The 16,380-nt window shown below is 37.1% G+C and overlaps 1 protein-coding gene across 2 annotated transcripts in view; it reads left to right on the top strand.

Annotated features, from left to right (window-relative positions):
- Positions 1-4,555: 4,555 nt before the first annotated feature.
- Positions 4,556-16,380, top strand: part of LOC141437361 (serine protease persephone-like) — a 33,907-nt gene continuing 22,082 nt past the window's right edge. The window contains exons 1-6 of one of the 2 annotated variants that reach the window (XM_074100668.1): positions 4,556-4,713; positions 4,896-5,040; positions 13,849-13,927; positions 14,175-14,275; positions 15,205-15,249; positions 15,385-15,476. In XM_074100668.1, coding sequence (XP_073956769.1) covers positions 4,977-5,040; positions 13,849-13,927; positions 14,175-14,275; positions 15,205-15,249; positions 15,385-15,476 — 381 coding nt within the window. In that variant the 5' untranslated portion in view covers positions 4,556-4,713; positions 4,896-4,976. The remainder of the gene's footprint in view (positions 4,714-4,895; positions 5,041-13,848; positions 13,928-14,174; positions 14,276-15,204; positions 15,250-15,384; positions 15,477-16,380) is intronic. The other variant, XM_074100669.1, reaches the window with a different exon arrangement.

The following is a 16,380-nucleotide window of genomic DNA, read 5'->3' as shown; positions in this document are numbered from 1 at the left end:
TAGAAAAGTATAGACGAGCTGACAGTTCGGCTCTGCTCATACTTACGTGAACTATGAGCGACGAGACCTTAAAGAAGGTAATGAGATTTAGTACGGCTCCAGAGGTATGGCTGGAGTTACACAGGCTGTTTGACGGCAGTAGCGAAGATAAGTCCTATAATTTATGCATGAAATTCTTTGGAGCAAAACGAGATCCAGCTGACGATATAGCAACTCACATGTCAAAGCTGAAAAACATTTGGAATGATTTAAACCAAGAAATCAGTACGGATGATAATACAGCATTGCCAGAATTGCTACTTGTTTGCAAGATTTTAGATACACTCAGCGAGGAATATTTTGCATTTAGAAGCAGTTGGCTTTTAATGTCAAAAACTGAGAGGACTGTAGAGAATCTGACCAGCCACCTATGTGCTTTTGAGAGAGCTTTATCAAGTAAGGAAATAGTACTTAACGAAGAAGCACTATATGCAAGCACTAGTAATAAGAGCAAGAAATCAAAAGACAGACTTTTGAAGTGCAACTAGTGCTTTGAGACTGGACATCGCGTGAGAGACTGTCCGAAGTGGATACGTGATGGTAAGCCGCCTAAGAGTAATTCATCAAAATCTGTATCTCCCGAAGGAACAAGCATGATTTTGTTGTCTCTAGATACACATAATACACAAGTATTCGGGATTGAGTGCGATAAGGACAGTTGGTTTGCAGATAATGGAGCAACAAGCCATATTACAAATAGGTATATGATTTGTTCACATCTTTTGAACGATTTCATGAGTCTCACCTTGTCACTATAGCTGATGGGAAGACCATATGTGCCAAAGGTAAAGGAGACATTATCGTACAGTCGAAGACAAATTTGATTACCCTAAAAGATGTTTGGTATGTTCCTGAGATCAAGAGAAACCTCCTTTCAGTATTAGCTGCGCATGACAGCAATCCAAATACAGTATTTAAATCTAAGAAAGCCGTGTGTGAGATGAGTATCAACGAAAATGTATGTTTGACAGGACGTAGAAGTAACGGTGATGGATTGTACAAGTTAGATGTCGAAAATGTACTACCATCTAAACCAGTAAAAGTATACATGGCAGTAGCTACAAAGCAGGTATACAATGAAGGGCTTGCACATCATAAGGAGAAGCATTTGAAGTCGGTTGTCAAGAGAGAGTTAGATAACCTAGCTTTAGATAAAGATACGCATGAAGGCTGCGTTAGTGGAAAAGCTCACAGATCGAAGCTCGTCAGTGCAGAAACGAGAGCTAATAAGCCTGGTGCAGTTATCCACACTGAATTATGTGGACCATTCAAGCAAAGCCATTCAAAGTTCAAATACTATGCTATGTGGTCTTCAAAGATGATTACTCCAACTATCGCTTGGTTTATTTTATGAAAGGTAGAGACGAAGTTAAGAATAAACTTGATGTCATGATCGAGACAGCTAAAGCTCAAGGTCATATAATAAAAACCATGGTAATTGAAAATGGGGAAGATTTTGATAACATATGTGTAACAAACATTCTGAATAAGCATGGTATTAAACAAAAGCTGGTTATGCCTTACACCAAAGAGCAGATTGGGTAGAGTGTAGTTAACTAAAACAGCTAAGTTACTTATGACCGTGCAAGAGCCACTTCCAGTAGATTTATGGGCAGAATTGACGAACACCTCCGTTATGTACTGAACCGGACAGGTACATCGAGAGTCCATATGAGGTTTGGTTTGGAAAAGAACTAAACAAAGAACATTTACGTGTAATAGGGAGCAGATGTTTCGTGCAAGTCCCTAAACAGATGCGTAAAAAATGGATAAGAAAGCCATTAAAGCGTTCCTTATAGGATATGATGAGGAAGACTATCGTATATGGGTTACCGACGGCAAGAAAAGTCGTCTGGTTCGATCGCGAGATGTAATTTTTGAGGAGTCACCTCTGATGTCTAATGCTATAGAAAAAGGTACGATGAAGTACGAATTTGTGTTAAAGTTGTTTTGGTTGGTGTCGTAATAAATGATATGCGAAACTTCACAACTAGGTTTTATTAAAAGTATTACAATTAATTACATACAGTTCACCGTGAGCATGACGCCATCTTGGCTAGTGATGCGATGTTAAAATAGTGACGTACCTGCTCATAACATCCTCCTTATTACAAAAAGTTAAATTGTTTATAATTTTACAGCTCTAGCTAGTTTACAACAATTGACTTAACTCTCACTAATAACTTCCGACAACAAGACAGTTTAAGTAACTTAACATAAGATAGTTTGTTGAACTAAGTATCTATCTATATATATTCTAGACTTAACTAAATCAATCAGTCCTTCACAGTCATTGCTAAAATGTTTGCTTAGTCACAGAATAAGTAATAAGCTTAACTAAATATCAACTATTATAAATCTAACCGTCTTGGTGGTCTTATGACTCTTCCACACCTAGTGCGCATTTCAACTGGAGTTGTATGCTCTTCAATAGATGGTGCTACTGTATGAGAATTAGGAGATATCTTGATATTTGGACTGTTTTGTGACATATCTTGAGTTACCGTTTGAGGTAACTGCGGAGGTTTCAAGATATGCTGTCTGTTTCTCCTTCCTAGAAATCCATCTGACCCTTCAACAATATAAGACCTAGGCTGAACACATTTGGACCTTACTGTGCCTGTAATCCATGGAGTCTCTGGCATTTTCTTAAAATATATTTCATCTCCTTCTTGTAGTTCTGGTAATGATTTAGTTTTTCTGTCATAGTAATCCTTCATTTTATTTTTATTTTCTTCCTTAGTTTTTATATATTCTTGAAAATTAACTGTTCTTGGTATTAAGTTTTTTGTGACTGTTGGTAATTGAGTCACAGGATTGCAAGACTACGCTGAGAGACCCAGAAGAAGAACTATCAGAACAAGTAGTCCCCGAAAGATCATGAAAATCCTATTGGACTAGAGGGGGATAACATAGTACAATGCGATGTTTTTGTTCCGTTAGTGGAAAAGACGTCAGAATCGGTCGAATTTGAGGGAGAAGTGGAAGATGAAGATGAGGATGAATTTTATGATTGCGTAGATGAGATTCAAGGCGAATAATGCATCTAACGTACCTAATAAATTTCTTTCAAAATTTCAACAGAATTCGACGACTATCAAATGAAAAGTTTATTGAAGTTAGTTTTCACATAAGAAGTTGGTGAAAAATTCAATGAACTGAGCATTTTTATTTCCCTAGAGAGCAAATTTCAGATAATAGTTACAGAGACTATCGAAAGAGGGAAAGTTGCAAAACTAATCCTTAAAAACCAGGTACTGTTGAGAAAGGGAAAGTTGTACCTAACTAAGAATGAGCACCCTTTACCGAGAACTAGTTGGGGCACAGAACTGACCAGCATTTTGACGCCTGAGAAGTCTCAAGACAAATGTGTGTGTGTGTGTGTGTAGATCCATGCATCTGTTTCAGTTTTAGTTAAGTGAGGGAAAGTGTTAAAGTCTATGGTTTCTGTGTCGTAGCAACGGTTTTTTTGTTTGTAAATAGTGTCACTTAATGAAAATATAGTCTTACAGAATGCACTGATTTACAGAGTTTTCTTTAATATAGGAGGCAGAGTTCATCTGATTCGTAATACATTAATAGTGTCATCCTTTCCCTTTCGCTCTCGTATTAAATAGTATAAGTGTCAGAGGGACCACAAGACACGAACTTCGAGTTACCAGTTTCGTAGTAGCCCTGCCGAGGGACCGCACGACACCAACTTCGAGTTTCGAGTTTCGTAGTAGCCCTGCTGCTTGTGTCAATCAAACTGAAGAGTTTCTATGGGCGTGAACACGAAATATCATATCAGGTCGGTATTTCCATGTCGGTATTGTACATTCGGTAAATAGTGTCACCCATGTCATGTCACGATTATGTAAACGTTTAAACCTAAAAGTAGATTGAATGGTCATCGTTCATCCACCATTACCTCTCATATTTCGTTTTTCTAGATTTTTTTTACCGTACAACGGCAAAAACTACTAGACACAGGCAAAATTGTCTCCAATGGACAGAGCCATATTTAAAAAAAAAACAACAACAAACCTAAGAGTAGTAGTACCAATATAGAAAAAGTTTGGCAACTCTATGGTCAAATTTGTATGTATGGTAACAAGCGCTGTCTGGTAGCTAGCTGGAGAACTAAATCTGACAACACACATGCACACGCACGCACACAACAAGCTTAACGTATATAAAGCCCCCTTTAGATCTTTAAGAAAAATTGCGCAAGTTGCATTACATCGCGCGGCCGGAAAGCAAACGAATTTATGGCGGTCACTTCACTTAATGGTCACCCGAGCGGAGCAATGTAATACAACTTTAAGAAAACAACAAAATACTAGATTTTAAAAATCATCCGCGAAAGCCAGACAGTCAATAGACAGCGGAAAGATGGCGGACAAACTGAATTTTTCAAGTCCACGTTTGACACATTTGTCAATTTAGTGCTATCATTTTTTCGCCAGAGGCGCTGACGTGTACGTGAAAAGGTGACGTTTTAAGGGTGCCCCCTCATTTGATTGAACCCATTCATTATTTACTGGCGCTCTCGTATCATACTTATACTTCGTTCGTTCATGTATGTTTACATAGTTAAAAAGAAAAGTAGGATCTTTTGATTAGAATTAGAAACGAATAGGCTTTGCCGCCTTTGCTCGGGGTTTTCAAAAAATACGTTGATAATACGAAATAGTAAGAATTCGCTTACATTTCTTTTTTATTGTTTTGCACTGTTTTCATTATACATAAGATGCTATCATTACAATAACCGGTTTCCTTGGTATTTTGATAACGTCTAAGGTCAAAGTATGAGGAAAACCTAAGGAGATAATATGAATATAAAGATAATATGAATCCCAATATTGTTGTTACAGATAAGTGCGTACAACAATTCTAAACGTGAAGAGAAGTAAACGTGCTATGATTGATTCGTATTCAGAATAATATTTTACAAAATGATTTGGAAGTTGTGTATCTTGTGTATTAATGTTTTAATACACTCAGTTTCAGGAGAAGAAGGTAAGCACTAATTGTTCGTAGTAAAGTACTTAATATATTTATCATTTTAATGAGAATTGTTATTTAGCCTAAAAATTTCAATGCAACTAAACTTGAATTTGTTCCCTTTTACAAAATGAATATTTCCAAATCTGTTCTTAAAGGATAATCTTCTTACAAATAGGGCCAGTGTTTCAGTTGGCATCCAGCGACCAATTCACATCCAAATGATGGATCACTCTCACAGTAAAAATAACCATACCAACACAATTACAAAAATCCAAGTTATGTATGACAGCTACATATAATTTAAACAGAAGCTACATGTGGGCTACCTTTATTTTGTAGATAAAAATAAACTAGTGTAGCATGTAAGAGATGCTGAGTCCATCATTCATATCATAGTTTCATTCTTTATCGGACTCAGATTCATATGAAGTGTTACATTATTGTGGCAAGGGGTTTCGTCTCAATGTTTTAGAATGTATGGAGATAATTAGATACAACAGTATGGGGTCTATTATTAATGAGCAGGTGAATTTAGTTTCATCTCCCTTGCTACGGCTTGGATCTAATTTAAGCAATGGTAGTTAATAAAACATGCCTTGACAGTACATAAATAAAAATCAAGGTAGTTTTGAAGGACGGTTAAAAAATGTATTAATAATTTGTGGGTAGTTTTGTTTTTGTTTCATAAAATATATGTGGGTACTTAGGGAGTTACAGTGACAAATTAAAACGGTGGTTGTGGTTTGTTAGTCTAACAACTGGTAGCATGGTGTACGGTTGTGTCACTCTGAAGATGAGCTCTGGTTGAGTTCGAAACGCGTCAGTGTAGTGTGGTGGTGGTGATAGATGGGTTTTTGTGATTTGTATGTGTTCTTAGTGTGGAGGTGGAGGAACTGCATGAACACGCATATTTTGCATAAGCTTAGCTATCGTTAGGTCGCAGGTGAGCAAGGAAATTATTTTAGTTCATTGATATGGACCTCTGCAAAGTAACGCCTGATTCAATCGATTATTCATAACATATGTTTTGCATACAACGTTTCGTCGAATGATTGAAATGTCGAAAATTGTTTTTTATAATATTTTTGTGAGATTTTTGGTCGAAAAATTGTTTAGTAAGTATAACATTTGTATGGTATAACATTGTTTTGTCGAATGTATTATAAGTATAAAATTGTTATTCCGAATATTGTTATCACTTATTTTATGTCTGGAAAACGATTCTGAGGCGAAGTCGGCGGAGCTCCTATTCCGCCTAGTTAAGGCGCTTCGCGTTTTGACACAATACTTACCTATGTATTGTGGCGGATTAGGTACCTACTTAATCTAACCTATAGTTGAGCTGAGCAATCGGTTACATGGGTTTTCTTGTTTGCGGGGGGCTTCGCCCCCCCCCGAGCCCCCTTTACTCAAAAGTCAATGTCAGTCAAATTATCTTTATTAAATTTAAGCTATAACATGCAAATATGAATGTCAAAAAAAATGTACCGGTGTTTGGGTTCAGAAAAACCTCTGAGAAGAATCTGGCTACAAACTCAACGAGGTATATTTTTTTAAACAGATTTACAATATTATTAAATGATATCTATACATCACAACCACAAGTATTTAACACAACTTTATTTTTAACACATTTCGCTTTTTGAAGGGATTGCTAATGCGTTTTGTAATTATTTCCAAATATCCCTGTCCATGATATAAGCGTTAACTTTATAATACACGCCTTTGATGTTAATGTCTTCTTGACAATAGATCTGATGTTTGTATCAGTTTCATTTGTAATATTTTTTGGAATTTTATTATAAAAACGTATGCAATTTCCCAGAAACGACTTTTTGGTTTTAGCCAGTCTGTAAGATGGAGCTTTAAGGGCAACACACACAGAAAGCGTGCGCGGGTCGGGTCGTGTCCGCCGCGTGAGCCGCGCGGCTCGTTGTATTCACACAGAGAGCGGGTCGGACCCGCGACGGGCCCGCGGCGGCTATCAATGTTGCCAGTTTAGTGACTTAGTCCCTAGAAGTGACGACTTTTGCTTAAATCTTAGCGACCGCAAAAAAGTTTTGACGACAGAAATGGTTTAGGTATCTGGCGACTTTTGGAGTACAAATTAAAACAGTTCTAGAACCAATAATAGATACGACATTTTTGTCAACTCGACACAGAATTATACAGTGCCGCGAGATATATGTGGAAAACGACAAACGCGCTTGCGCACCAAGATCAAACTTTATTTACTTACTTAATTAAATCCAATTTATGTAATGATGGGCGATGGATGAAAATTTTTAAAAGTGGCTGATTTTTTTTTATAGACAGGAATAAGCTTATACTAGTCAATGGAAAAAATAACAGATTTTTCTGTAGTACCTACCAATTAATTAAAAAAATAAAATAAATAAATTTTATTCTCGCCTAAATGAACTAGCTACTGCGCATGAATACGGTTTTTAGGGTTCCGTAGCCAAAATGGCAAAAACGGAACCCTTATAGTTTCGCCATGTCTGTCTGTCTGTCAGTCTGTCTGTCCGTCCGCGGCTTTGCTCAGCGACTGTCAATGCTTCAAAGCTGTAAGTTTACATAGATATACTTATTATGAAAAGTATTCCAACAAAATGGTACAATGAAAAATGAAGAAAAAAATTTTTTTTTTGGGTACCTCCCATAGAAAATAAACCCTTACTTTAGTAAGGGTTTTTTTTCTCATCCAACCCTATAGTGTACGGTCTTTTAAATTAAAAGCATTAGGGGGTTACTAAGACGATTTTTCGATTCAGTATTTTTTTTGCGAAATATTCAAATTTAAAGTAAACATTTTCATTAAAAACGAGTTTTAGGGGTTTTTAACTTAAGCTTTAGGGATAAATATTTTTGAGAGTTGGTAACACTGCGCTTGGCTCAAGTTGGCTCGCGCTGTTTGTGACGACGGGCGACGGGCGCGGGCCCGCGCACGACCCGCGCCCGCGCCCGCGTTCTGTGTGAAGGCGTCCATATACCGCCATGCAAATACGCCCGTCGCGGGCCCGCGCACGACCCGCGCCCGCTCTCTGTGTGTGTTGCCCTTTAAACTTCCCTGTAATTTTAGTAGCCTTTGGCTTATCGACGTTAGTGGGGAAATCACATATGTTCTTCCTAACATACATGATTATTTCAAAAACATAAAGTGACGGCAGGGCTAGGATACTTGTTTCCTTAAAAAAAGATCGTAAAGATTCACGCATCTTCAAATTATAAATTGCAATAATTGCTTTCTTTTGTAAGATTAATTTGACTCAATGTCTGCAGCAAGCAGATCTCCATAAGATAAAGTCGTACGAAGTAATGCTATTAAAGTAAGCAAAATACACCAACCGTGCCGTCGCCACATCGGTTAGCTGCCGTATTTTCCAAAACGGCAAAAGCAGCAGAGCTCAATCTATCCGCGATTGCTGTGACGTGACGTCCCTCCTGTAGTTTAGAATCGAGCGTTATTCCTAAAAATACTGTTGATTATACAAATTCAATAGTTTGACCATTTAACTTTATATTAGAAATTGAATTCGAGTTAGATTAATTTATCAACGAGAATTTAATACATTTGGTTTTCTTAGAATTTAGTAAAAAATATTAGCAGCAAACCATGCGGATATCACGGACAGGGTTTCATTGGGTTCAATGAAGTTGGTATCTTTTCTACTAACCTTGAACAGTAAAGACGTGTCTTCAGTAAACATAAGTATACCCGAATTTCGGCTTACCATATATATAAATTAGGGTCATTTACATAAATAAGATACAGGAATGGGGCAAGAATGGATCCTCGAGGCACTCCCATTTCGACCACAGCTCCCTCCTATACCGTTCCGTTAATCACTACCTTTTGCTTTCTTTGTGTGAGGTAAGATTTAATGAGTTCTAAAGCGAGGCCACGAATGAATTTAACTAAACTATTACCCGCGTCTGTAGTAGACCTGCCTTTTGTGAATCCGAACTGCTGTGGATGCATGATTTTATGGGTAAGTATTAAAATGCGAGATCATTTGCGTCAGCATTATTTTTTCGAATATTTTGCTAAACGCTGATAGGATGGACACAGGACGATAATCAGAGGGATTATCTTTATCACCTGATTTAAAAATAGGAACTACTTTACTATATTTCATCAAATCTGGAAATACGCCTTCATCTATACATCTATTAAAAATAAAAGCTAAAGTTGGAGCAATGACATCTAAAATGGAATGTAGAACCTTAACTGAGACGCCCCACAAGTCTTCCGTTTTTTTTTACTTTCAATAATCTTAAAGTCCTAATGATGTCACAGGGAGAGACATGCGTGAATTTAAAATAACTTAGTTTGGAATACATACATTTTGTTTTAAGTGCGATTCAGCTAACTTTGAGGAAGACGCGAGACATTTTGTCGTTTCGATGGGGATTTTAGAGAAGTAGGTATTAAACTCGTTAGCTACTTTAACCGCGTCCGTTTCCAATACCTTGTTAATCTTTAATGATATCTAGAGGACTCCGTGTTCTTACATACGTCGACCGTTTATAATTTTCCACTGTTTTAATTTTATCATTAGAGGACTTAATTTTATTAGTTACATGGGCTGCTATTGCTTTATTACATACTAGCTTTTGCCCGCGTCTTCGTCCGCGTGGAATACTAACTTTGGGAAGTATTTAATTTATTTAGGAAACCTATTCTGCCAATATTAGTACATAGAAACTTCTACGGTTTACCGAAAATAACCTATTTTAATACACTGCTATGAATATAAACTATTTTTTTTGTTCTTCCATTCATCCATCCATCCGATGTTCTTTGGTAAAACATAAATATTTTGCGGGTAGCCATATTTTAGCAATACGACGTGTATTCCACAGATTACTAATATGTAGCTAGCTACAGATAAGACAATGAACTAAAAGAATTTCCTTGCTCACCCGCGACCTTACGATAGCTAAGCTTATGCAAAATATGCGTGTTCATGCAGTTCCTCCACCTCCACACTGTAAGAACACAAACAAATCACACAAACCCATCTATCACCACCACCACACTACACTGACGCGTTTCGAACTCAACCAGAGCTCATCTTTAGAGTGACACAACCGTACACTATGCTACCAGTTGTTAGACTCTAACAACCAGTCAGCGTAGTGTGGTGGTGGTGATAGATGGGTTTGTGTGATTTGTGTGTGTTCTTACAGTGTGGAGGTGGAGGAACTGCATGAACACGCATATTTTGCATAAGCTTAGCTATCGTAAGGTCGCGGGTGAGCAAGGAAATTCTTTTAGTTCATTGATATGGACCTCCGCAAAGTAACGCCTGATTCAATAAATTACAGATAAGACAGTCAATTATTGTTGTTTCCTATTATTGACGTTGTAGCGCTGTTAAATTTTACAGTCTGTGGTACTTGTTTGACAGTCGTAGGGCTTTCCACAGGTCGATATAATCTATATCGATAGTCTCCAGTCAATGCTAGTCATGCGCTCGACGATAAATGGGAGTTACGGATGTCTTGTACTAATTTAATTTTTATTCATATAAGCTATGAAATAAAACGACCAAGTGTTTTTAATCATTTATTCATTAAAGGGTCTCTTTCTATTAAATTTATATTTGAATACAATTTTGAACATGGAGATATTATTAGACCTTAGACGAGAGTGGTACTCCATGAACCATTTCCTTTTCCGTGAACAGGCAAGGATACGAATATCGAATCCGCGCACCTATTCGATCGAACTGAGTATGGTCAAAATGTCTTTCACATACGCGTTTCAACAACAGTTGACTCTTGGTTAAAGCCAGCAATTATAAGGCCTAGTCGGTACTAGCAACGAAATCCAAAGATTACGTAAATAGTCGTTTTTGGGCATGCAAAATAGTTTGTGAGTGGCACTTGTTGAATTACAATCAACAACACAACACTTGAATTCTGCCATGTTGGAATTCAGTGGAATATCACTCTCACTAAACACTACCGCAAGTAGAGTATTGTATTGTTCGGGAGGCGAACGCAAGAGAATACCCGCACTCAACTCAATGTTTGAAACACATTGACGGGTAAGGACATGACGGCAAAGAAATGGCGGCGGTCCACAGATTGTTATAATATCATACAAATGGCAGCGCTACAACGTCGATGAATGAAACTAAACTGTCAGGCCCCTGGTGTATTCTACCAAGATTCTACCCTGCCAACACAAAAGGACTAATTCTTCATAGTGAACTCTTGACACCTTACGTCCTTTATTGTAAGTTAGGAGGGTATGACTATAATTGAGACGGTATTTTTACTAAGCATAGCTACACATATTTCCGATAAATATACTTATAGTAATTTGTTTGGAATTCCTTAAGAACTTTCATCCCCATATTTTCAAGTAAATGGTCGAAATTTGAAAAGCGCCGGAACAAATGATTTTAGAGTCCCGTACCTCAAAATGGAACCCTTATAGAATTACTTTGCTGTCCGTCCGTCCGTCTGTCTGTCAAGACCTCTTTATCTCGTAAACGCGCGGAGTATAGGTATCGAATTGAAATTAAAACCCTAAACTCAGGTCAATAGTCCTGGAAACTGAAAAAACCAAACCTCTAAGTCAAGGCAATCAAAAGCTACAGTCATTAAAAAGGTGTTTCCATTCCATACAAATCGCCTTAACAGAAAAAGTTATAGGGTACTTCCGGTCGTCCTAAAAACATGGAATTTTGCATAAAGGTAACTAAGTAGGTCTTATAGCACAATAAAAAAGAAAAATCTGAAGATCATAATTTTTCATGTCTGACTGTCTATGTTAATAAGCCATCTAAAATGACCCCCCCATCATTCCCTCTGCTAACATCCCCTCGCAGGTAAAATTTTCAAAAACGCTTGAAAAAATATCTATTTATTTCTTAAGTACCCAAATGCCAAGTTTTATAAAGAACCATCGATTTATCTTCGACAATGACGATCTTCCATATAAAGTTTGATCCCCTATTTCACCCCGATACAGGAAGATTTTTTAAAAACTCGCGAACAAGTACCTATTTATCTCTTATCTTGTGCCTAAATGCCAAGTTTCATAAAGAACCATCGATTTCTCTTCAACAATGACGATCTTCCATACAAAGTTTCATCCCCTATTTCATTCCCTCACAGGAAGATTTTATAAAAACTCGCGAACAAATATTTATTTATCTCTTATCATGTGCCCAAATGCCAAGTTTCATAAAGAACCATCGATTTCTCTTCGACAATGACGATCTTCCATATAAACTTTCATCCCCTATTTCACCCCCTCACAGGAAGAATTAAAAAAAAAACGTGCGAACAAATATCTATATATCTCTTTTCACGTGCCGAAATGGCAAGTTTAATAAACATTCATCGATTTATCTTCGATAATGACGACCTTCCATATAAATTTTCATCCCCTATTTCATCACCTCACAGGTCGAATTTTCAGAAAAGCTCAAACAAATATCAACTTAATTATTTCTTATTATTAAGTGCCTCGATGCCAAGTTTCATGGTTTTATCTTCGACAGCGACGAACTTCCACCATATAAACTTTCATCCCCTATTACAACCCCTTAAAGCCTCTTTTTCGCGATAAAAGATAGCCTATGTTCTTTACCAAGGTCTATTCTATCTCTGTACCAAATTTCATCAAAATTGGTTCAGCAGTTTAGGCGTGAAAACGTAACAGAGACAGACAGACAGAGTTACTTTCGCATTTATAATATTAGTATGGATATGGATTAGTATGTATAATTTTGAATAATTTTGAATAATCCCTGACATACCTACTGGTGGAAACGTTCATCAGTTCAGTGGTACACGATTTCTTATCATAAAGATCATAACACGTCCCTACTCCTACGTATTCCGGGTGTAGTCCATTCATTGAATGACAGTTTGTTTCCTATTTACTGTTTTCATTCTTGTCATATTTTTTTTAGGACATTGAATATTAGACTAAATAATAATTAGATCTAACAATATTATGGATTAAGCATTTTAGCAATAATATTTTTTTTAACAAAAAAGTAATACCGACTCAAAAAAAATAACAAAAATGGAACCGACTACAAAACCATTGGAAAATATTTTTCTAGATAGGTACCTACCTACTAGCTCGAATAGTAGTAGTCTTTGCATATTGTAATAACTAGTTTGCGTCCACATTATCACACCTATATAAAAAGATACAGATCTCGAAAATACACTGAATGCAAACTATTTCTGTAATTTACATGTTACTAAAATCAGACTGCGATATACATACATATACTTAGGTAGAAGTGTAACCTGTCACATAAGCACTGCTTAAATCTACCTATGTAATAGAAGAATTCATCAGACCACATTTTGTTCACACAAATTAATATTCATTTAATATTCATCTAAAATTTTCATCTCCTATTTGTTGTTTTTTTTTAACTGTTCTTAAGTACGAGGTCGTCGAGTTATACTCGTATATGTATGTATGTATGTCTATTATTTCTTTGATACTTTTTGCAGTCTATATATTTCAATATGGCGTCCACGAAAAAAATATGGTGGGAGAAGTTAAAAAAAATGTATTTTAAAAATTGGGGAATGAAAGCTAATAGTTACACCATTTTAAATATTTATGTTATAATACTTTTAAGTTACTATTTTGCACGGATCCAGCAACAAAGATTATCTGACTCTTTATCACCTTTATTTTATACAATATTACTTATTTTTTGAGTTGAAATGGCGTTAGGAAATATCTATATATATATAATAAGTGGACATATGAAAATGGTAAAATTTTTGAGAAATAGTAATTTTTTTATTGCTTATTTTGTTTTTTAGTTGGAGACGCGTGCACTCCAAACGATGAAGTTTCTGAAGGTATTTGTAAGCTGGTCTCGGACTGCCCCGTAGCCATCAGGTCAGTGGAGATAGTACTAGCAGATAAATACAGTTAAATAAACGAAGGCACAAGTGGCAACAGTTTTTTTATAATGTACCTATTAAATATGTCAAAAGTCAAGTTCTTACTAGTGGCAGTAGCTTTATCATTATTTTTATTTCTGTTTATCTAACTGCTCTGCTCTGTGAAACTGATTTATTTAGTAAGTAAATATTTTAGCACAATGTCATGGTGGTCTGTTTCACCTTTCTGTTTTATGTTTTAGACTCATTGGAACTACAAGACACCATACATTCTCAAGATGTGGATTCAAAGGCGACATGGAAGTGGTTTGCTGTCCTTTATCAAGAACTGTAGGCAAATTTGGTAAGGTTGTGGCTGTGGCTCATTTTGCAGCTTTGATTAAAGAAATAATAATGGCTGTTCCAGCTTTATAAAGCTAGGTAGGGGGGGGGGGTTAACATGGGTTTTGGATCCGCCCTTGAGAAATAATTGTAAGTACCCGGGGCATCGTAAGGACGCCATCAGACGGGTCAGATACAATATCCCCCAAGCTACAATAGCCCCGAGTCACCTTATAGGTAAACCGCTTTAGTGAGCCTGCCGTCCAGTCCTCCCTCGGTTCCCGTTGTCGTCATGTCTCTTTTTGGTAAAAATACACTGATAATGACGATGACGACTAAACGCTGCCCACCTCAGCTTTGCTCTAGGCAAGCCATGTCAAGATCACGTCAAGATTGTACCTCCTGAGGGAAGATATCTCTGAGACGATCTAATACATTTATTTGTAAAAAAAACACAGGCCAAAGTTGACAAAAAAATCAAGAATAGAATTTGTAAGATCTCATCATCTCAGGGTTTTGAGTAAGAAAAGATTTTTTTATGAAATTGGAGGTTTCTGCCCAAAAATGTTTATTGGCTCGCACTTACTTAGAGTTAAAGTGATGAACCCGGAGTGTAGAGAGAACTGGCCGCTCGAGTGGGCTGGATCAAGCGTCGTCGGTGCCGAGGACAAAAGGGGCCTCTAGAGGACAGGACGCGTATAGCCTGGCCAGGAGGTGACGCTATAGGGTTCTTGTTTGTGCCGGAGGAAGCTTCTCTGAGCTTCAAGAGTAGGCTGAGGTGTGATGCAGAGAGATTGTGGGGCGACGTAACTGCCCGAGCTAAACAGCATAATCAAAAAATTTGAAAATGGAATATGTTTTGGATCAATTACAGTTTATTGACATTTCTAAGTATGTTAGACAAACTACTGTGTTTATGTATCTACACATTTAAATTGTACTTGTTTACAGGCAACACGGAAAGGAATCAAGCAGGACAAAGGACTGCTGATGTGGGTATGTAACATTAAATAATTTGAAACCTAATTAAAGTTTTATTATTTTCCGTATTTTATGGCAATCGATTCAGTTATAATGTTAATAAGGATTGTGGTTCATATTCTAACTGGCACCTAATCTACTCTTTTGCAGAATGTAATAAAATCATAGCATCAAGTATACCACCTCTAGATGTGCACATAATAGGCGGCGAACGCGCGTCGCTCGGAGAGTTTCCTCATATGGTAATTATGTTTTCACCTCATTAGCTCTAAAAAGCTTTCTTTAAGGGCAACACACACAGAAAGCGTGCGCGGGTCGGGTCGTGTCCGCCGCGTGAGCCGCGCGGTTCGTTGTATTCACACAGAGAGCGGGTCGGACCCGCGACGGGCCCGCAGCGGCTATCAATGTTGCCAATTTAGTGACTTACAGCCTTATTCATAAAAAGTTAGAGCCTCCTTGAAGGCTCCTTGAAGGCCCGATGCTAAAAAACGTGATTCATAAACGTCTGTTAGCGCTAATCAGTCGATCAAGGCTCTGCTAAAGTTAGAGGACCGTAGACCCTCCTTTATCTCTCTGCTAAGTCACAAAATGGCCGCCACAAGTTTGAACAGCTGACTTTGACTAGAGCAAAAAACCATAGGTACCGAAGATATTTATAGTGAAGGCAGGGCTACGCAGATTAAAAAAAAAACAGGAAAATTTATTTTCAGGAATTTGTATTTAAAAATCCTCTAAATTAGCAACAATATATTAACAATAAATATGAAAAAAAAATAAGGATGATTAACATAATTATGGCTTTTTGCACAACATAAACATGCGGATCGGAAATGGCGGGAAAACAAACATCTCACTTTTTATTTTTTTTCCTGGTAATTTGCTGTCACTGCTGTCAAATTTTTTTTTTTAATTATCGATTAGGCCATTTTTTGTCTTTGATTTGTCAAGGTGGCCAACATAACGCGTCTAATCCGTCTATCAGGAGCTCAACAACTAGCAGACTGCTAGCAAGCGTTTATGAATCATACTTCTTGACAACCGTCTAACAAGCTTAATCAGTCTGCTAAGTAACAGACCGATCAAACCTCAATTAAGGATTTTTTATGAATAAGGCTGTTAGTCCCTAGAAGTGACGACTTTTGCTTA

Source organism: Choristoneura fumiferana, chromosome 17 (assembly GCF_025370935.1).
Source record: "Choristoneura fumiferana chromosome 17, NRCan_CFum_1, whole genome shotgun sequence".
In the NCBI taxonomy this organism is placed as follows: Eukaryota; Metazoa; Arthropoda; class Insecta; order Lepidoptera; family Tortricidae; genus Choristoneura; species Choristoneura fumiferana.
This window is presented reverse-complemented; position numbering and strand designations above follow the sequence as displayed.